Consider the following 23,579-nt stretch of genomic DNA (forward strand, 5'->3'; position numbering starts at 1 on the left):
GTACCAAAACAGAAAAATACAATTTAAGGGAAATTAAAAGACATAGAGATTTCTTTGCATTTGAAGAATTAATCAGTTAAGAATTGACAGCACCATATGAAGGTTGTTTTGAAAGACACTTTAGGGTTTGGCCATGCAGAAAAAGACAGTAAAACATTTCAGCCAAATGAACAGTCAGAGTCAAAACAACTTGAGGCCACTTTCAGAGAGCAATGCTCAGTTAAATGACTAGAACATAGAACTCATGACAAAGAACATTGAGATAAAGGTAGAAAAAATACATTCGGGCCAGATTTTGCAGTTTTGAATGTCACGTTAAAGAGAGGTCAATGGGAAAACACTGATCAGTTTTGACAAGGGTAATAAAATGATCAAAGTTGTACTTTATAAAGTGACAGTTAAAAGAGACTAAAGGCAAGATTATTTATGAAATAACTACAAACATCCAGAGGTACTGACCACTGAAATGGAGATAACAGGTCAGAGTTCTGATACTGTAAAGGAAAACAGAATCAACAGGATTTGGCAACTAACAGCATACAGAAGAAAGACTTAGTTAAGAATAATAAAATTACAAAATTTGTTTTCAGAGCACTGTTATCTGGAATTCTTGTCTCCTTCCTGTCAACCTACTTCCTACCCCACATTGACAGCAGCAGGAGGCAGACAAATGCCTAGGCAGATAGGGGCAGGTCCACAGTGAAACCGTAATTTCAAACCAAAGACAGTTTAAAGCCTAAAAGTCAAGCTATGAGTCTCAGATAAATCTACAGGCCAGACTGAGAACCTCTCTTCCCGTCTGGTGACCTTTCCTCTGATTGATCCTTACCCTTCACGTATTTTACATATACCCACCCTTCCCTAATTGGCTTTTTTATACTGTCAGGCCTACCTTTGAGTGGTGCCTTTGTTTTAGCCTTTTTTGCATACTCACAAACCAATCAGTATACACTCCCCCATTCTGAGCCCATAAAACCCCAGACTCAGCCATATTTTGGAAATGCCCATCTCCAGGTGTGGGGGACTACCCACCTTCAGGTGGGGGACCACTCACTTTGAGTCCCCTCTCTGCTGAGACCTGTTCTGTTGTTCAACAAAACTCTTCTCTGCTCTTCTCACCCTTTGGTTGTCAGTGTAACCTCATTCTTCCTGGACACAGGACAAGAACTCAGGAAGCACCGAACACAGGTAGGAAAAAGGCTGTAACACTGTGACCTTCTGCCGGCACTGGGCAGCCACCCCATGCAGTGGGAAGCAGCGGCAGGGCCGGGCCAGCCCCGGAGGCACTGGCAGAGCAGGGCAGTGGGACTGAATGAGCTGTAACACAGGCAGGCTGGGGAACACCTGGCCCAGACACAGGCTGAGTGTGGATCCTGTGGCAAGCACAGGATCTGGGCCAGAGTGCAAGCCAGGCGTGGTCCAATGGGCCTAGTGGGTAGGCGCCTCCTGCAGTGAGCCTGGGCACAAGCGAGGACCAGATGCAGGTGTCGCTAGCCACAGAGGTCTCCAGCTGGCAAAGCAGCACGAAAAAAATACTGTGTCAACATTAAAGCGAAAATATCTAACATTTATTGAGCACTTACTATGTGTAAGGCACTGGGCAACTATTATGCATATACTATCTTATTTAATCCTTAACCTTAGAGGTAAGTACTGTTGCTATGCCCATTTTACTGATGAGGAAACCAAGGCTTAGAATGGTTAATCAAATTACCCAAGGTCACAGAGTAAGTGGCTAGATGTTAACCAGTGTCAGATAATTATTAAAAGTGTTAGTCATATTAAATTTAAAATGTAATCTCTCACATGGGTATACATATTTTTAAAATAAACTCAAAGATAAAATGATCTTCAAAAGCCAATGAGAGCTGGGCAGTGGTGGCTCATGCCCATAATCCTAGAACTTTGGGAGGCCAAGACAGGTGGATCACCTGAGGTGAGGAGTTCGAAACCAGCTGGTCAACATGGTGAAACCCTATCTCTACTAAAAACACACAAAAAATTAGCTGGGTGTGGTGGCAGGCACCTATAGTCCCATCTACTCAGGAGGCTGAGGCAGGAGAATTGCTTAAACCTGGGAGGCGGATGTTGCAGTGAGCTGAGATTGTACCACTGCACTCCAGCCTGGGAAACAAAGAAAGACTCCATTAAAAAAAAAAAAAAAAAAAAAAGCCAGTGGGGCTTGGCGCAGTGGCTCACACCTGTGATCCTGTACTTTGGGAGGCCAAGGCAGGTGGATCACTTGAGGTCAGGAGTTCGAGACTAGCCTGGCCAACACGGTGAAACCTACTAAAAATACAAAATTAGCTGGGTGTGATGCCACTTGCCTGTAATCTCAGCTACTCGGGAGGCTGAGGCAGGAGAATTGCTCAGAGCCAGGAGACAGAGGTTGTGGTGAGCCAAGATGGCGCCACTGCACTCCAGCCTGGGCGACAAAACAAAACTCCATCTATAAAAAAAAAAAAAAAAAAGCAAATGGAATGAGGGTATATGAAGGAATGGCAAGTGACATGGTAGATATATTGAATAGATAATCATAAATTCAATAGCTAAGAAAAGATATGCTTTCCCTCTTGTACTCACACTCCAAATCATTGTCACATTGCCAAAAGACCAGCATTCACAACAATTATTCTTTAAGACACAATGGGTCTCATCCTCTCATATATTGATATGTGGCAGGCTCATAAAGTCCTTAAAGATCCTGACTGTATTAATATCTGTAACCCCTAAAAAAAGAGTAGACATTGAATAACTGAGGAAACAATTGAACTCAGTTGGGCTGCTTCTGTCTAGTCCTCTCCAACATAGTGTGAAAACCCTCACACAGTTCAAGGCCTACATTTTGAATAATTTCTCCATGTCCTTGACTTGAACTTCATACTGACATCTCTGCTCCTGACCTGTTGTTTCCTTTTTAGTTTTGAACTTAATAATGTCCTGTGCATTATCCTTGACTCTCAACTTGTTAAGGTCATGGACAAATATAGCTGGCCTGATTTATATTACAAGTGTTTCTCCTAGTTTCTAGGAAATTTTCAAGAGTTCCCTAACCCACAGACTCCCTTCTCAGTTATCAGGGAAAGGATTTAATTTCCATGGGCTCTAACAGAACCATGTTAGATCATGAAAGGGTTCTCCTTTGACTGACAATCTAAATCTAGTAGGCTATGCAGAGGATGTGAGAGACGTAGACAAGTTCCCAATGTTCTCAGCTTCAGTTGTATATACTTTCCCAAAGAAAGAATGTAATAAATAGTAGTGAGGCTCCCAGACAGCCCTGAAAAACAAACCACCACCACCAACAACAAAAAATCCTATATTTAAAGAAAATGGTGCAGTTAAATATTACACAATAGGAATCACATTCTATTTAATATTCTCAGTATAAATCTACCATTTTGTATTAAGGACTAGATCACTGTTTATGGCTAATTCAAGCATTCAAACTAAGATGAATTATCATTACTATCTTCCAAGTATTAAGCAGAGCAATAAATTGCTGGGTATTAAACTATAGTAAGTAGTAAGTGAACAAACATTATATTTAAATGCACAAAATACATCTACTTCTATAACTACAGACTAAGCTAAAGCAAAATAATTTCAGATTCCAGTTATGCTTTTAAAAGTGAAAAAAAATGCTGAATAACTTTTTAAACTTTGCAAAACTCCACACTACCTGTTACTATTTAAGAAAATACAGTTTAAAAATGTACTGTAGTTCAATCTTACACAAACTCTTGCCACCACCTTAATTTAGGCTGTAAATATTTTGATAGCATTTTGTTAAAAAGAGTGGAACTAAAATAAAATAATATGGCAGGTCTTACTTATTGAATGTACCAAATCTGAATTCTTCACATGAAACAAATTTTCTTTTCAGATACATGCATCAAGATTTCTAAACATACCCTATTTAAAACAAATTTGATTTATGCAAATACAGGTTTATACAAAGAAACAAATTACAGGTTGATAATTCACTTTTCAAAAGGATTCACAAAAGAACTCTTTTAATTAGTAAGTTTGCCAATATACCTAAAAGTTATATTTAAAAAAAAAAAATCAGTTTCTAAACAACTCTTCAGAAATACACTCAAGGTATTAATTATAGTTAGTCATAAGAGCATCAAGCTTCAGAAACTCCTATCAGTCTTTGTCTCAATAGCTGGACAAATATGACAGGTGAAACCAAATACATTAGCTGAAAATGGCATAGAAACGCATATTTAAGATAGTCTCTGATAAATACATTTATATCTATCCTAACAATCGTGAATCTACCAAATTCTTCTTTAAAAATACACACAGGGACTAGGCCAGGCAAGGTGGCTCATGCCTGTAATCCCAGCACTTTGGGAGGCCGAGGCGGGCGGATCATGAGGTCAGGAGATCGACACCATCCTGGGTAACATGGTGAAACCCTGTCTCTACTAAAAGTACAAAAAATTAGCCGGGCCTGGTGGCGGGCGCCTGTAGTCCCAGCTACTCGGGAGGCTGAGGCAGGAGAATGGTGTGAACCCGGGAGGCGGAGCTTGCCATGAGCCCAGATTGAGCCACTGCACGCCAGTGTGAGCCACAGAGTGAGACTCCATCTCAAAAAATATATATATACACACACACACACACACACACATACATATATATACATACAGGGACTAGCAAATAATGCAGTCAATATGACTAAAGGTGACCCCAAGAAACCAATGGGCTAAGAGTTACTTTCCCTTCTTTGTACAAGCCATAAGTACAAAAAGAAAAATCCAGAGATCCCCATTAGTGTTGCAGGTATTTTTGTTTGTTTGTTTGTTTGTTTGTTTTTGAGAGGGAGTCTCGCTCTGTCGCCCAGGCTGGAGTGCAGTGGCGATCTCGGCTCACTGCAAGCTCCGCCTCCCGGGTTCATGCCATTCTCCTGTCTCAGCCTCCCCAGTAGCTGGGACTACAGGCGCCCGCCACCACGCCTGGCTAATTTTTCTATTTTTAGTAGAGACAGGGTTTCACGTGTTACCCAGGATGGTCTCGATCTCCTGACCTCGTGATTCACCCGCCTCCACCTCCCAAAGTGCTGGGATTACAGGTGTGAGCCACCGCACCTGGCCTAATTGTTGCAGGTTTTTAAGAAGTGCCCTCACAGGTCGGAGACAACGTCAAAGAAAGGAAATCTAAATTTGATGATCTGGAAATGAAGCATTTTGGAGCAGCTAAGAGAGGCAGGAAGAAGGATTCTAATGTCCACAAACTATCACTGCCGGCTAGCTTCTTGTTCTGTTTAGAGTTGTATCCTAAGAACAAATCCACAAACACTGGCATCTTAACTGAAGACCAAAATTAGGTATGATATAGAGTAACCTTACTGATAACAAAAAGCAGCCTTACAATAATAAGGGGGTAAAGCTGAATGAGAAATATGACAAGGATGTAGCCACTTCAGGAAAATTTGACAGTGCAAAGGAGAAAGCTAAAGTTCCTGGGGGGGGTGGGGGGGAAGAGGAGTAGGATGAACAGAGTGACAGATATGAGAAAGAAAGGTTTAAGCAAGGGGATATGAAGAAGAAATAAAACTAAGCATCTCTTTCCATGTAAATTCCAGAGCAGGGAAAACATCATAATACACCTCTCTGAGAATGCGTCTCTGCCCTTACTAGATTTAATTACAAAATTAGAATATGATCGCATGGCAGTTTCTAAAAGTGTTCTGAAAATCTTAAGTATGTACATTAAACAGTAGGGGTGTTATAAGCACCCAGAAACTGTATCAAACTTGGAAAAATTTCCAAACATTTTAAAGTAAGAACATCTTCTCAGCTGGGTGAGGTGGCTCACACCTGTAATCCCAGCACTTTGAGAGGCCAAGGCAGGTGGGTCATCTGAGGTCAGGAATTCAAGACCAGCCTGGCCAACATGGTGAAACCCTGTCTCTACTAAAAATACAAAAATTAGCCGGGCATGGTGGCAAGTACTTGTAATACCAGCTACTTGCAGGGCTGAGGCAGAAGAATCGCATGAACCTGGGAGGTGGAGGTTGCAGTGAGCCGAGATCATGCCACTGCACTCCAGCCTGGGCAACACAGCAAGACTCCGTCTCAAAAACAAAAGAAGTTCTTTTCACTCTATGCATCTTTCTCTTAGCCTTATAAAAGCATTTAATGATATTCACAGCATTTTTCTTTTCAAATGGTGTTCATTCTGGTTATTCACCAGTAATCCAGAGTTACCAGTTATATATATCTATAGCTTATAAAATAAATAAATCACATAGACAAACTCTTGAGGCCTATGATTGGAAGTGTGAGGCAATAAACACGTTACTTTTTGGAGGGGCCACATTCAAGGCATATGCTGTGAAGTCAGATCCGCTGAGGCTGCAGCTGGCAGCCATCTCACCCAGGTAGCTGCTGTAGCTGTTTCTGCAGGTATGTGTTTGCTATATCATCTGCTGCCATTTTGAGCTTTGGAAAGGGAGCATGGAGTCAGCTGCATGAAAAGTGTATGGATTTGTTTTTAAGTGGGATAGTTTTTAAACAAACTACAGACCTCTTCATCAGTAAAGAGTCAGTGCACCAAAGTCCAGAAACCGTTCCTACTTAACCTCTGATATGTACAATAATACTCTGGTTTTGGTCTTAGGTTTTTATGTGTTTATAACAATGAAATGTCTTTTAAAGGAAAATAAACCATACTATAATTTTTAAATTTTTTGAATAAAACATAAACATTTTAGTGTTTTAGAGCTCTGAAAGCAAAGTGCAATTTACTTTAGAAATGCTTTGAGTTACACTGACTTAGGAGTAAAGAAGAGCAACAACTTGTAATTGAGGCAAGTATCATTCTCCCTCCTCTGGGGTTAAGCTAATTAAATTTACACACACAGAGAAGAATCTGAAATTTTTCGGGCCTAGGAAAAATAAGCAAGAAGTAGTTTAATCCATTAACATGTGTAAGAGTAACAGTGATACCTCAACAGAAAGAAGGTGGTTAACATAAAAATAAAGGACTGAGGGCAAACTTATAATATGCATTCAGTACTGTTCAGGAAAAAAGGGCAATGAAGCTGTAGAACCCACAAAAATAATCACTAAAGGGATGTTTTCTATTGCAGACACAGTGAGGCCTGATGAAAAAAGCTCTCATGCCTACCCACTCCCTGTCATTTTAATTCCATGTTTACCAGGCAACCTTCTAAACACTAATTCAGTTTTCCAGAAAGCTTAATAGAGGTCCACAATTCCCTGAAGTCAAAGAAGTGCTTAAAAACAAAAGCTCTTTCAGAACTTATCTGGCAGCAAATCCTGACATAAATGTACATGAAGTCTTTATTTACTCCACTTACTGTGAATATTCAAATTTTTTCTGCAGATATACTAATGTATTTGATTATAGTACCGCCCTAGATCCCACTCGATGTTTCTTAAAATTCACGAAATACTATTTCTTCACTTTCGAAAATCTAAAAAACTACATGATTCTGAGACATATCTGAAAAGGTGTCCCCCCTACCCCTGGAAGTAAATATAAATATTCTAACTCCTGGAAATGAGAGCCCTCTTCACTAGCCCCCACTCCCCTAGCAGCAGAAAAAATAAATCAGTATTCTTCTTTATACTTCAATGTTATATAAATTTAAGTAATGTGAGTCTGCTGCCAAGAATCTGATCATTTCTGGTTATGTTGGTAAAGTCCAACTCCAGACTACAAGATCAATTACCAGACCCTGTATGATCACAATCAAGGTGGCACATACCTACCTAGAATCTCTTTCTGAACTACTGATTTCTAAGCCGAGGGAAGCCTGTTTGTCTTCCACCCTCCCTGACTGATGTGTCAGAAGACAAACCAACAGTTAACCTATATCCCCTCTCAATCCTACCTCACTGACAGCCTTCATTCACCTTCCACAAAACACAGGGGAAAAAGGTAAAAAATTAAAACAGAATACAGTTACTACATGGTAACTTAATTTTTATCAAATTAAGTTAGTGGAAAATCATTGAATATTTAAGTATGATCTCTAAGAAATTAAACTAAGATTCTTCACGTTGCTTAACAAGACATAATACTAGACCAGATAGATGACACTGAGGACAGGTACCAAACAGATAATCATGATGATTTTCTGATCTCGGTTTAGAGTCCTAAAGATTCCAAATATTTTTTCTAATGGTTCAGTAAAAAAGAAATATTTAGATAAATTTTGAATCTACACATTTAGATTTTCATTTGTTTCATTTAGAAAACTCAACAAGAAATCATACAAAATATATAGATGACATTAGCATTTATTAAACATGAAGAAGTCTGAGTTGAACCTACAAAATTTTAAAAGCAAAATTAGGAAATGTATATATAAGGTGCTAGTAGCTGACTCACTGAGCATGTCTGCCTCAAGTCCTCTGTGAAATACGACTGGTAAAAATATTAAATATATCCAGTGCATTTTAAAAATTATCCTTAATAACTTTCTTATAATTACTAAAGTAACACCTGATATTTGCAGAGAATCAAGAAAATCTGAGGTACACAGAAGAAAATTACAATCATTCTTAATCTTATCATCCAAAGATTAAGTTTATATGTAATTATGTTACAGTTTTTCCATGTTATTAGTTCTTCTGAAACACCATTTCTAATAACTGCATACTAACCCATCCATCATGTGGCTATAATTTCATTCTTCTATCATTGGATATTTACAGTAATTTAAAATTCTCACTTTACTATAGATATGCAACACAGCAATTAACACCTTTGTACATAAATCACAGAATGACCTCTTAGAGTCTCTTTTGCCCATTTCTTTTAGTAAAGCTTTAAGTTTTTTCCTATTGAGCTAAATAAGTTCTTTTCATATTAATGTGGCCAATCACATATTAATCCTAAACATTCCATTTGTCTTTATACTTTAACCAAGCCATTTGATTCAACAGTTTAACTCACCTCATAATATAATCACATCTTAAGAGTTTAGTAAAAAGGAACTTTTGGTCCATCCCTAATTCAGGGGCAAAATATTATTTTCCCTCTTGAGACAACTAAGGCCCAAAGAAACCTTTCAAAAAAGAGTATGTGCCTGATTTTTAAGAAAGTTTAACAGTTACAGCCCAGCAATTTCCATTCTCATCTCATTACTGAAAACAATCTTTCAAATAGAAATATCAGGCAATTAGCACTTCAGGCTAACAGTGTAGAAGGGCTTATAACAAAAAGCAATGTACTCTTTTCTGTGTATCTCCTCTGGGGACATTTTTTGTTTTATTTTGGTCTCTTTCATGTTTCAAATGTCTTGAGAATTTTGGTTATCGTCCACATTTATGAATAAAGCAATAAGAAACTAACCAAGAACTATACATATAGATAGGCTTGTTGATTGGGAAATTACTTTTAGGGTTAATCTTGCCTGTATTTGCTTCCCGCTCCTGATTTCCTACCTAACCTGGTGTTTGAGTTCACTTGGTTTTGGCAGCTTGGCTATCTCTTTAGGTGTATTCTCTGTATTCTGAACTGTGGCCTCCTCTGTCTGCTTTGCTTCATTATTTACACTGTTCTTCTGCTTTCCATCTTCAGAAAATCTGTTGAAATTGCTTGGCTGCTAATGGCTCCATTCTTGTTCTCTAGTCATTATGGATTATTCCTTTTAAAAATTGCTTTACTACTAGTTCAGTCTGGCTTTGGAAGGGAGAGGAGATAAAAAATAAGCCCTTGTGATATCCCCCGTCTGCCATCTTTACTTGGAAATCCTTTCATATTAAAGATGAAGAAACTAAGGCCTATGGAAGTAAAATGACTTGTGTGATATTGATGCAGGATTTTTTCAGTGTCCTGTTGCCAGCCAGAAATCTTCTCTGGGGGGTAGCACCCCTGCCCAGGCCTCACTTAGTTCTGAGCTGGCCACTAGGCTTGTTCTGCCCACCCAGGCTGGCAGGCTGTGCTCGGCTCACGCTGCCAGCCTGGATCCCATGTCTACTGAGGGTGAGCCAGGCACAGAGCAGCAAGGGATATGTGGGCAAGCGAGTGTGGAATCTAGCCATGGTGCACAGCCAGGTGTGCCGGTTGCTGTGGTGGGTCTGTGGTGGGGTGGGCAGCTCCAGGCACTGGCTTCATGCAAGGCTGTGGCTGGACCAGGCATACCACAATGGCTTCCACCTTGGGTGCCAGCATCAGGATGAGGGGAAGGCAGTGGTGCCTGAAAACTTGGAGATGCCAGCAACTGTGCAGCCCCAAAGGGGGCGTTACAACATGTGAAACCTCATCTTTACTAAAAATATAAAAACTAGCCGGGTGTGGTGGTGGATGCCTGTAATCCCAGCTACTCGGGAGACTGAGGCAGGAGAACTGCTTGAACCCAGGAGAAGGAGGTTTCAGTGAGCCCACACAGTGCCACTGCACTCCAGTCTTGGCGACAGAGGGAGACTCAAGTCTCAAAAACAAAGAAAAAAAAAACTTGATGTAGAAAACATGTATGTGTGACAAATCACCATTGAATAAACCATCACAAAAACACTGACAAGTAAAATGCAGAATTAACAATTTGACTGAGACCAAATTGACCCACTCATACTTGAGAGGCATATCCCTGACACATCTTATCCATTCACTAAACAGAGAAGCAATTCATTCCTTTTCTCCTGCAAGCTAAAACTATAAATCAAGATGTTCAAAAGCAACAAAATGAGGTCCACAAATTAGGTAAGAGAAGCGTACATTTATAAAAACTAGCCAAATATCCATCCAATCCTAATTATATTAAGAAAACTCTAAATATAGGTGACATGCCACTTAATAATACATTTGTATGTGTGAAACATACATACAAATGATGATCCACTTCAAAATCATATATAAGAAAAAGACATCCCATGAGAGTTACAAAGGAATGGCTACCTGAAGTCTGAAGCATTTCCTCCTGTCGAACAAATGCGACAAAATAAAATGAGAAAGAAAATGTTATGATATCTAAATTATCACACAAATATAAAGAATTGAACATAATCAAGTAAGAGCAGTTACAGTCAGTCCGTGATACCGGGATCATTGTCTTTACTTGAAGGGAAGAAAAAGAAAATGGATCCTCTTAGATATGGCAAGATGGCCAAATAGGTACAGCTCCAAGTGAGACCAACACAGAAGGCCAGTGATTTCTACATTTCCAACTAAGGTACCCTGTTCATCTCACTGGGACTGGTTAGGCAGTGGGTGCAGCCCATGTAGGGCAAGCAGAAGCAGGGTGGGGTGTTGCCTCACCCAGGAAGTGCAAGGAGTGGGGAGAAGGGAGGGGGCTCTCTTTCCCAGTCAAGGGAAGCCATGAGGGACTGTGCTATCTGGCCCAGATACTATGCTTTTCCCATGGTTTTTGTAATCCGAAGACTAGGAGATTCCCTCTTGTGCCTACACCACCAAGGCCCTGGGTTTCAAGCTCAAACCTGGGCGGCTATTCAGGCAGACACCGAGTTAGCTGCAGGTTTGTTTTTTTATTTCCGTACTCCAGTGGTACCTGGAACCCGGGCGAGACAGAACCGTTCACTCGCCTGGAAAGGGGGCTGAAGCCAGGGAACCAAGTGGTCTCGCTCAGTAGGTCCCACTCCCATGAAGGCCAGCAAGCTAAGAACCACTGGCTTGAAATTCTCGCTGCCAGCAAAAGTCTGAAGTTGACCTGGGCCAACAGAGCTTGGTGGGGGGAGGGGCATCCACCATTACTGAGGCTTGAGTAGGCTCTTTTCCCCTGAGGGTACTAAGGACTGGGAGGAACCCAACATAATGCAACAAAGCGGCTGTGGCCAGACTGCCTCTCTAGATTCCTCCTCACTGGGCAGGGCATCTCTGAAAGAAAGGCAGCAGCCCCAGTCAGGGGCTTACAGATAAACCTCCTAGCTCCCTGGGATAGAGCACCCAGGGGAAGCAGCACCTGTGGGCACAGCTTCAGCAGACTTAAACGTTCCTGCCTGCCGGCTCTGAAGAGAGCAGTGGATGCTGACAAGGAGGGCTTTCCCAGGACGGTGTTTGAGCTCCACTAAGGGACAAACTGCCTCCTCAACTGGGTCCCTGACCTCCATGCCTCCTGACTGGAAGAGTCCTCCCAACAAGGGTTGACAGACACCTCATACAAGAGAGCTCTGGCTGGCATCAGGCTGGTGCCCCTCTGGGACGAAGCTTCAGGAGGAAGGAGCAGGCAGCAATCTTCGCTGTTCTGCAACCTCTGCTGGTTTTACCCAGGCAAATAGGGTCTGGAGTAGACCTCCAGCAAACTGCAGCAGACCTGCAGAAGAGGGGACTGTTAGAAGAAAAACAGACAAACAGAAGGCAGCAACATGAACATCAACCAAAAAGACCCTCACACAAAACCCCATCCAAAGTAAATCCATGAAGATGAGGAAACACCAGCACAAAAATGCTGAAAATTTCAAAAACCAGAATGCCTCTTCTCCTCCAAATGATCGCAACTCCTCTCCAGCAAGGACACAAAACTGAATGGAGAATGACTTTGATGAATTGACATAAGTAGGCTTCAGAAGGTGGGTAATAACAAACTCCTCTAGGCTAAAGGAACATGTTCTAACCCAATGCAAGGAAGCTAAGAACTCTGACAAAAGGTTACAGGAACTGCTAACTAAAACAACCAGTTTAGAGAAGAACATAAATGACCTGATGGAGATGAAAAACACAGCACAAAAACTTCATGAAGCATACACAAGTATCAAGAGCCAAATCGATAAAGAGGAAGAAAGGATATCAGAGACTGAAGATCAACTTACTGAAATAAGGCATGGAGACGATATTAGAGAAAAAAGAATGAAAAGGAATGAACAAAGACTCCAAGAAATATGGGACTATGTGAAAAGACCAAGACTATGATTGACTGAGGTTCCCGAAAGTGGTTTCTTTGAAACCAACGAGAACAAGGAGACAATGTACCAGAATCTCTGGGACACAGCTAAAGCAGTGTTTAGAGGGAAATTTATAGCACTAAATGCCCACATCAGAAAGTGGGAAAGACCTAAAATCAACACCTTACTGTCACAATGAAAAGAACTAGAGAAGCAAGAGCAAACAAATTCAAAAGCTAGCAGAAGACAGGAAATAACTAAGATCAGAGCAGAACTGAAGGAGACAGAGACCTGAAAAACCCTTCAAAAAAAATCAATGAATTGGAGCTGATTTTTTGAAAAGACTAACTAAATAGACTGCTGACCGGACTAACAAAGAAGAAAAGAGAGAAGAATCAAATAGACACAATAAAAATGATAAAGCATTCCCTTTGAAAACCAGTACTAGACAACAATGACCTCTCTCACCACTCCTATTCAACGTAGTATTGGAAGTTCTGGCCAGAGCAATCAGACAAGAGAAAGAAATAAAGGGTATCCAAATGGGAAGAGAGGAAGTCAAACTGTCTGTTTGCAAATGGCATGATTGTATATTTAGAAAATCCCATCTCAGCCCAAAAACTCCTTAAGCTGATAAACAACTTCAGCAAAGTCTCAGGATATGAAATCAATGTGCAAAAATTGCAAGCATTCCTATACACCAATAATAGATAAGCAGGGAGCCAAATCAGGAGTGAACTCCCATTCACAATTGCTACAAAGAAAATAAAATACCTAGGAATACAACTTACAAGAGACACAAAGGACCTCTTCAAGGAGAATTACAAACCACTGCTCAAAAAAGTAAGAGAGAAAACAAATGGAAAAACCTTCCATGCTCATGGATGGGAAGAATCAATATTATGAAAATGGCCATACTGCTGAAAGTAATTTATACATTCAGTGCTATTCCTATCAAGCTACCATTGACTTTCTTCACATAACTAGAAAAAAAATTACTTTAAATTTCATATGGAACCAAAAAAGAGCCCGCATAGCCAAAACAATCCTAAGCAAAAATAACAAGGCTCAAGGCATCACGCTACCTGACTTCAAACTGTACTACAAGGCTACAGTAACCAAAAGAGCTTGGTACTGGCACCAAAACAGACATATAGATGAATGGAACAAAACAGAGGCCTCAGAAATAACACCACACATCTACAACCATCTCATCTTTGACAAACCTGACAAAAACATGCAATGGGGAAAGGATTCCCTATTTAATAAATGGTGCTGGGAAAACTGGCTAGCCATATGCAGAAAACAGAAACTGGACCCCTTCCTTACACCTTACGACCAACTCAAGATGGATTAAAGACTTAAACGTAAAACCTAAAACCAAAAAACCCTAGAAGAAAACCTAGGCAATACCATTCAGGACACAAGCATGGGCAAAGACTTCATGATTAAAACACCAAAAGCAATGGCAACAAAAACCAAAATTGACAAATGGGATCTACTTAAATTAAAGAGCTTCTGCTCAGCAAAAGAAACTATCATCAGAGTGAATAGACAACCTACAGAATGGGAGAAAATTTTTGCAATATATCCATCTGACAAAGGGCCAATATACAGAATCTACAAACGGAACTTAAATTTACAAGAAAAAAAAAAAAAACCCATCAAAAAGTGGGCAAAGGATATGAACACACACTTCTCAAAAAAAAAAAAAAAAGACATTTATGCTGCCAACAAACATGAAAAAAAGCTCATCATCACTGGTCATTAGAGAAATGCAAATCAAAACCACAATGATATACCATCTCATGCCAATTAGAATGGCAGTCATTAAAAAGTCAGGAAACAACAGATGCTGGAGAGGATGTGGAGAAATAGAAACACTTTTACACTATTGGTGGGAGTGTAAATTACTTCAACCATTGTGGAAGACAGTGTGGTGATTCCTCAAGGATCTGGAACCAGAAATACCATTTGACCCAGCAATTCCACTACCGGGTATATACCCAAAGGATTATAAATCATTCTACTATAAGGACACATGCACATATATGTTTACTGCAGCACTATTTACAATAGCAAAGACTTGCAACCAACCCAAATGCCCATCAATGATAGGCTGGATAGAGAAAATGTAGAACATATACACCATGGAATACTATGCAGCCATAAAAAAGCATGAGTTTATGTCCTTTGCTGGGACATGGATGAAGCTGGAAACCATCATCCTCAGCAAACTAATACAAGAACAGAAAACTAAACATCACATGTTCTCACTCATGTGGGAATTGAACAATGAGAACACATGGACACAGGGAGGGGAACATCACACACCCGGGGCCTTTCAGGGGGTGGGGGAAAAGAGGAGGTAGGAGCATTAGGACAAATATCAAATGCATGCAGGGCTTAAAACCTACATGATGGGTTGATAGGTATAGCAAACCACCATCCTACATGTATACCTATGTAACAAACCTGCACATTCAGCACATGTATCCCAGAACTTAAAATAAAATTTAAAAAAGTAAAAAAGTACTTCATTTGTAGCAGTAACTAGGAACAAATATAGATGGAAAAAAAAGAAAAAAGATAAAAAAGAAAAATTCTAGCACTGTATGACTACTTTCATTCTCTTAACTCCTAAATGTTAATGTTCTATCTTTGACCAACTTCCCCAACACTATAACCAAAAGGGGCACTTCCACCCACATCTTTGGTCCACCAACTACAGGTACTAACTTCCAAATCTGTATCTCCAGCCACAATCTGTCTCCTGAGTATCAGACCAACATGTATCTCTCTGAACATCTTCACTTAACTGTTCCATGAGAATGTTTAGCACAAAGCACACCAAATTGAACTCATTCCCAATCTGTTCCTCCTATATGACTATTCTGGTTACTGGTATCATGCTCCAAACCTGAGAGTTATCCATTCTGTTTTCTTCTCCTTCACTAATACTGTACTAGTCAACAAGTCAAGTTCCAATCTACTTTAAAAGGAAAAAAAAAAAATTTCATACATCTATATCCTCCATTTTCAAGGCCTCTGTCTTGGTTTAGGCATATATCTATTTGAGACTGGGATTACTACATCCATCTACTAACAGTTCTCCCTACTTTCAATCTGGCTTTTACTTCAATTATTCCTCTATGTTGCTGCCAACATGATCTTTCTAGAATATAATTTATATCATTTCCACCATTTAAGAAGCTTTCAATGATTCAAAATAAAAACTTAAAACCCTTAGGAGAATATCCTGTCTCCTGCCACCTCTTTAGCTTTATTTCTTCCTCATCTTCCGTGTTAAACACTAAATTCCAAACACAACACTGCAGTTCCTGGAAAAAAGTCATACTGTTTCTTACCTCGATGCCGCTGCATATGTTATTCCCTCTTTCTAGAAGGTTCTCTTTTTGACATGGTAAATTTGACCTACTCAAGACTTAACCATCTTGTATAGCTTTCGACTTCCTCCATTCCTCCTTGATCCCACAGCATTTAATAGACACTCTTTCATACTGTATTACAATTGTCTATCCTTTTTCTACTAAACTTCGAACACTGTGAAAGTAAAAATACATTTATTATTCATTTTTGTGTCCTAAATGCCTAGCACATTGTCTTGAAATAGCAATTGATCAAAACTATCTGAAAAATGTTTATGCCTTTTTCTAGAAACAAAACACTTAAAAAACATTCCCCAACAGACACAGAACAAAACAGGTACTTAAGAAAAACAACAGGAACTAGGCAAGAGGTAATTGAGAAAAATAAATGGGACAGAAAAAGACAAATTAAACACATGAAGTCTCTTCAGGTAGCTCCTGAGAGCACACTCTTGCATGCTCTTTGTTTCATATTCTCTCATCAACATGTTTTATCTATTTAATCTTCAATGCTTATTCTGATTTCCTAGAAAATAAGTGGTAGGCACAGAGAGAAAAATAGAAAGCCTTACTTAAATCAACTATTCCTCAAAATTGAGCACAGTCAGAACTTTTAAAATGCCATAGTAAGACCCCTGATCTATGGAGTCTCAATTTCACTTCTAATAGTTACCTCCTAAGAGTTGAGATTACAATGCACATTTTACAAACCAGTTATCGTACACTCTCCCTTAATAGATTCCCAAAAACTCTTCCTGAACTTTATTTTTTCTCTTATGGAGAGGAATTATATAAATTCACTAATTACTCTGTAAACATGCTTTTACATTTATATACTTAAAATACTTTCCTTCCACGTTGCCCCAATTGGTCCTTGAACAAAAACTTTCCCCAGCTGAATTCTCTCTACTATTATATTGCCAGTTTTCCAGGATCACAAATGAAAGGAACTAGAGAACTCTCTTCCAAATATGGGGCGTCTAGTGTTCTTGATCCCTTTCTTTTCTTCAGTGGTAACTTACCCAACGTTGCCCACTGACATAAAACAAATTCAGAATCCATTCAAGTCCACAATTAAGTTTAGATGTGTGTGAAGGACTGGTATTGTGTAGACCAGACTCTACATAACATATAAAGTTAGAAATCCACAACAGTTACTCTTAGTTTGATGTAAACGTAACCATTAAGCAATATTCAAACAACAGGTGCCAAGTTTGTAATGAGCACTAACTGAAAAATAAAGGCATGAAAATCCATGTCATATCTAGCAGTATCTAGTATAACAGTCATAAATTAGATGTTTTGAAGAACATGTAGGGGAAAAAAAGACTTGGAAGTCTAAAATATATTACTCTCTGGTGATAAAACTTCTCTAGCCAGGTATTTTTCCCCTCCAATCATTAGCTCTTCTCTAGCCCTACTCTTTCAAAAAGACCAGTTCTTCAAGTATCTTTCTTGGTAGGATCCAACCTACCACGTCTAACTCCCAGGCTTAGGTTAAGCTGCCTTGCAACTGTGATAATTATGTTATCCAAAGAGATCACTATGTTTAAATTTCTCTTTACCCAGCTGCCAATTCATTAATTCCAGTAGATCAACAATGGTCCAGGAAGACAGGAAAACTGTTCTCTACAGACATATGTCAACTAATAAATTCAAAAGGAATGAGGGAAACAAAAGAACCACCATTGGAACACAATGGCAAAATCCATCAATGAATGCTAAGATTAGTAGTCATCTGAAAGCCTGAGAGTACCTACCCCCAAATATGTATTAATTTCAAAAGGGAAATAGTAAGTTTACAGTAGAGACACCAGGCGGACTATTACTTTAACCAAGTGATCACAGTTATCATCACCAGTAAGAAGTCATGTTAATATCACGTGACCTCTGACATTAAGTGTTGAGAAGAACACTTCAGCCCCTGTGGTATTCTCAGTAATGCATAACATCAATGAAACCATGAGAAAACATCAGACAAACTCAAATTGAGAGGCATTCCACAAAGTTAACAGACCAGTACTTTTCAAAAAATTATCAAGGTAATGAAAGATAGGAAGACGAGGAACTCTCACAGAATGGAGATTACAGAAAAAGAATGACTAAATGCATTGTAGAATCCCCATTGGATCCTGGAACAGAAAAAGGACATTAGTGAAAGGGCTGGCAAACTGTAAATAAAGCCTGTAGTTAACAGTATATTGTAGCAATGTTAATTTCTTGCTTTTGATCACTGTACCCTGATAATATAAGATGCTAACACAGGGAGAAACAGGATGTAGGGAACTCTGTGCTGTCTTTCTAACTCTCCTGTGTGTCTAAAATTATTACAAGAGTTTTAAAAAGCTCAATTCCCATTACCAAGCCTACTAGGTCAACTAACACATTTTTTATTTATGCAGTTCTTTTTTATACCCTCTTTCTCACCTACAACCTATTATCAATTTTTTTTCTGAGTTGCCACTCTTTCCTACCTTTTCCCTAAAAGGCTTCCAAGTGCTTACATTTTAAGACTTCTCAAAATAACCTTATTTCCTCCCAACAGAGAGCTACTCCCCTTCCTGTACAGCCACAAAATGACCTACCTTAAAAGATGTAAAATACTTTAATACAGTATCTTATAGCTTCGTAACAATTAGCAATACACAAGTGCTTGTAAATACATTTACATACGTAAATTTTTAGATGCATAAACACTTATTATTTTATAGATGAGAAAATAAGACCAGAAAAATTAAGTGATTGACACTTAATATTAATAAATGTCAGAGACTGAACCTGAATCCAGTTCTTCAGGCTCCAAAACCAAATTACCTTATTAAAATAAAGTGCTCTGTACCTGAAAAGCTTCAACTTCCTTGGCTTCAGGCAAGCGAATTACATCAAATACACCATGATTTTCAAGAAAGTTCTAAATTTCCCGATTGTTCTAAATGTCGCTCTTAAAAGCTTCAATAATTACACAAATAAGAATTCTGGAAATCAGTGCAAATTTTGTGCTCACCCTAACCATTCTTTTGATTTTTTAAAAAAAGCAGACTAGTCAACTCCCCTTCAACTTTTTAGGCCGAAGAATCGCTTACCTCTATTTTCATACCAGCTCCAACTCATGCTTTCAAATATCTGAGCTGTCATTCCAATCTCTAATTCCATTCATTTCTTTACATTTGCAAATGAAAACTTGGGGCAATCCTGCAGGGCCCCGAGCCCCACGAAATACTCTGAATATCTTTTGTCCTTCACTCAAAAATACAGAAAAAAAAGTCAAACGACTTATTGCTAATGCATGTGTCTGTTTTAACATTTACCGCAATGGTGCAGGGCGATGTAACACTGACTTGAGACCCCGGAGGAAACAACTTTCACCTGACTTAACTGGCACCAGCATTTTTCTCCTTTACAGTTTGTAATCTCCTGCCTTTTGTAATCTATAGTCTTTTTCATGTTACCTGATTTCTATATCAGCCAAGTGAGAAAATTATTTAAACCAAACCAAAACAGCTGAAATTAAAGAAATCATAAATTACGGAAATAAGCCTTTAAATTTGAAAACTACTAAGAGAAGCATTATTAATGGGCGCTTACTATGTGCAAAAGCACTTAAAAGAACAAAAAGCTCCTTAAGTCTTTGAGCACTTAACGACGACTTGCTCATCTTTGTGACCTCCTACCCTCACCCTTCCAGCACCTGGCATCTGCAGGAGCTGAAAAGTTGAACTGAATTGGGGACGCTGAAGTACCAGGATACGCTCCAGTGAGAAACCCGTGGGAGAAATTTTGGTGTTACCGAACAGCATTACGCTGTTTAATTCAAACAGAGCAGGTTGCTGCTCTGTTTAACCCCGCATGGGGGACTGGAACGAGAAACTGGGACACCGAGGGACCCCAAAGGTCTTGGGCAGAGAAAAGGGGGCGTCACTTGCCTCCCATTCCTGCAAGAAACGCTGGGCCTCGTCAGAACCAACGCTCTTATGTCTCCTAAATTCGTCTTTCAGGTACTGGTCGCCCAGGGCTTTGAGGTCCGGAGGCAGAACACGGTGCAGCTGCAAGACGCGCTTGTACAATGCCCGGACTCGAGAAACGTGCCGCCCCGGCATAGTGCCGCGGGTCAAGCGGCGACTGCGCCTGCGCAGAGGGACGCCCCGTTCCAGCCCTTCTGCGAAATTGCTTATTAGTGAACCGGAAGGCAGACGAAAGAGGGCGCGCGACCTCTATCCGGTTTGGTCCCTTCCAGAATCAGGTCCTTCCGGAAACCCAAGCTCCGATGCGGGCGGAAAACGGGTCGGTCCTTCTCTAGGAGGGGCGTGGCCCTCGTTGAGTCGCGCCTGCGCCTCGTTGTGGCTTCTTCTGGGCAGCGTCCTGGCGACACAGGCCTTGAAAGAGGGAGGTCAGTCGTGGGCAGTTGCCACTTCTCAGTCCCACTCCACTGTCTTTTTCATGCAACTTCGTTTCTGTTCCTCCTACCAAATTTCTTGTTCCAGTTTGTTTTTTTCTGGTTTCCTTTGGAGTCAAAGAACATGTGTAATAAATACCTCTTTCAAGAGCCAACACTTGTGAAAATGTGAGAAAACATTCTGCCAATGAATTAATTTAAAAAGGAATTAATTGAGCCAAAAGAGAGTAGAAAGGGTCCACAAAGCATTGGATAATCAATGCTCAAAAATAGCAGATGATGGGTGAAAGAGAAGCCAAGACAAGTGGTTAGCCCTTGAAAGGTGGAATCAAGCAATAACAGTGAGAATAATGACAGTTAACCTTTATTTTATTTTTTTACAAGCTGAACAGTGTGCTACATTTTCAGGACAAAACTTCCTCTGTTTCCCTGACCAATTTAGGCTGATCAGTGTTGCTCTTGTGGTAAAAATAGCCATGAACTGAAAATAAGATCACAGTTGTATTTCTGGCCACCAATCTAGATCACTGCACTTCATGCAGACCTTTCCTTTATCCTTCCTTCATGTGTTTCTTTTTTTTTATATGTTACTCTGCAAGTGATTTAACCGCTCTGTGCCCAGATTTTCTCACATGTAAATGAGCTGGGTTAGGTAATTTGCAGTGCTTTCCACCTTTACTAATCTCTAACCGTGACTTCTCTCAGATTCCCTCCAAAATGTTTTGTATAGTGAAAGAGAACATGTATCCACTCTTAAATAATTGCTTTAAAATTTTTGTTTACAAAAAGTGGGGTAAATGCCTTAAAATTATATATGTTACACATCACCTAAGCCTTTCAGGGCACACAAAATATAATAACCACCTATAGCCATAGGGATGATCAACACAGCAACTGCACTATTCAGCGTACTGCTTCTGTGGACTACCTCATACACAACTAGAAATGGAAGGAGACGGCTAGGGACAATTTTTGACAAGCAGATAAAGAATTTTGAGGTCAAAAGAGATGGAGAGAATTGGTAAATAAGGGAAAGTAAATTAAAGAAGAAGAAACACCTGCATAAAGTGTACTGAATTGTAACTTTGTATTATACTCTTGTCTTGACTAAAACGTTGAAAATAAGTCTTCCTTGCAAATAATGCTAAAGCATTTTTCTCTCAAACGGAAGTGAGAAAGGAGTGGGGAGGGGGAGAAACTGATAACAAAAGTGGGGAGGGGGAGAAACTGATAACAAAATTTGGAAACTGCTTTACATCATTAGATAAGAACACAACGTTTTTACGGTCTTGAATTCAGTTGCATAAGTGGCTCAGTTTTCAAATTATAGTTACTCAAATTTCAAGTTCTAAATTATTGAGAACAATGAAAAGTCTGGGACAAGATACATCTTTAACCCAAACAGCTCTCACATGCTTAGAGGCCTAGAGAGATGTACAAACTGGATCTAGCCATTGTGACTACCCATAGTCCCCCAAAACAACACCAGAAATTGTCTTTCATTTCCCACCTTACCTTGGAGTCTCAACTTTAGGTACATCATTGTGTGACGATGAAAACTATAAAAAGGAAGGCATTATTTAACGTTTTTATATGGTATCTGATATGTCTAATTATTGAAATGCAGTGGTAAGATAGAAGATAGTCTTAAAACCAAAATTTCAAGCTTAAACATACTGTTCAAGGAATTAGAAAAGCAAATACATTCATGGAAAGTCCATTCTCTGAAAGTCAATTTAGAAAGCATAATAGTCTTTAGTATTTTTCTGAATTTCTGAAACAAGTTATATAAAAAATATCAAAGAGAAATTTAATGTGTTTGTATCTGGAGAGAAAAATCCAACCATAAGGAATGTTTTTAAATGTTTATAATTGTTGATTATTGAGAACAGAAAATCAACTGAAAGTCCAAATAAAATGTCATATTTTATAATTAAAACTATTAATGATATACTATAGGAAAAAAATGACCATTGCTTCAGAAGTTGAAAAACATTTGACAAATTCAACACCCATTCCTGATTTTAAAATAATGATAATCGCTGGGTGCGGTGGCTCACACCTGTAATCCCAGCACTTTGGGAGGCTGAGGTGGGCGGATCACGAGGTCATGAGATGAAGACCATCCTGGCTAACACGGTGAAACCCCATCTATACTAAAAATACAAAAAATTAGCCGGGCGTGGTGGTGGGCACCTTTAGTCCCAGCTATTTGAGAGGCTGAGGCAGGAGAATGGCATGAACCCGGGAGGCGGAGCTTGCAGTGAGCCAAGATCTCACCACTGCACTCCAGCCCGGGTGACAGAGTAAGACTCCGTCTCCAAAAATAATAATAATAATAATAATAATAGTAAAAAAATAGAAATCAATGAATTCTGCAACACAAAAGCCAGGATCTTAGTTGATAGAAAAACATCTGACAAAGTAGGCAAAATTTTGTATTAAAAGGGAATGGAAAAAAATCCATATACAGCTGACCCTTAAAGAATGCAAGGGTTAGGGATGCCAGTTAAAAATTTGCATATAACTTCTGGCTCCCCCAAAACATAACAACTGTGCAAAAAGGATAAACTAAAAACTGCATTATCTTGTTCAGTTGATTATATTATTCAAATTTTCTATACTTTCTCTTTTGTCTCCTCGATCTTTCCATTTCAGTAAGTAGAGCTTTGGATTCACCCACTGTTGATCAGAAGCCTTATTAATTCCATAAACAGTTGATTAACACATACTGTATGTGTTATATACTGTGTTCTTATGATAAACTACAGAGAAGAAAATGTTAAGAAAATCACAAGGAAGAGAAAATATATTTACAGTACTGTACTATATTTATTAATGCCATAAGTTTATGTCATCTGTTTCCAAGATGAATTGTATGTCAGAAATGGCTGGCAACCAGAGGTGCAGACCTCAATCTATGGTATATATCAAGCAATTTAACTTTTTATTTTAATGTCATGACTTTTTTCTGCT

General features: G+C 39.3%; 1 protein-coding gene across 1 annotated transcript in view; it reads right to left on the reverse strand.

Moving 5' to 3' along the window:
• The window catches only part of SDHAF3 (succinate dehydrogenase complex assembly factor 3), a 66,059-nt gene extending 45,381 nt beyond the window's left edge, over window positions 1–20,678 (reverse strand). Inside the window, exon 1 of the mRNA XM_023224879.2 lies at window positions 20,134–20,678. Within this exon, the coding sequence (XP_023080647.1) occupies window positions 20,134–20,307 (174 nt within the window). The 5' untranslated portion in view covers window positions 20,308–20,678. The remainder of the gene's footprint in view (window positions 1–20,133) is intronic.
• Window positions 20,679–23,579: the final 2,901 nt, after the last annotated feature.

The sequence above is a fragment of the Piliocolobus tephrosceles genome, chromosome 8 (assembly GCF_002776525.5).
Source record: "Piliocolobus tephrosceles isolate RC106 chromosome 8, ASM277652v3, whole genome shotgun sequence".
NCBI lineage: Eukaryota > Metazoa > Chordata > Mammalia > Primates > Cercopithecidae > Piliocolobus > Piliocolobus tephrosceles.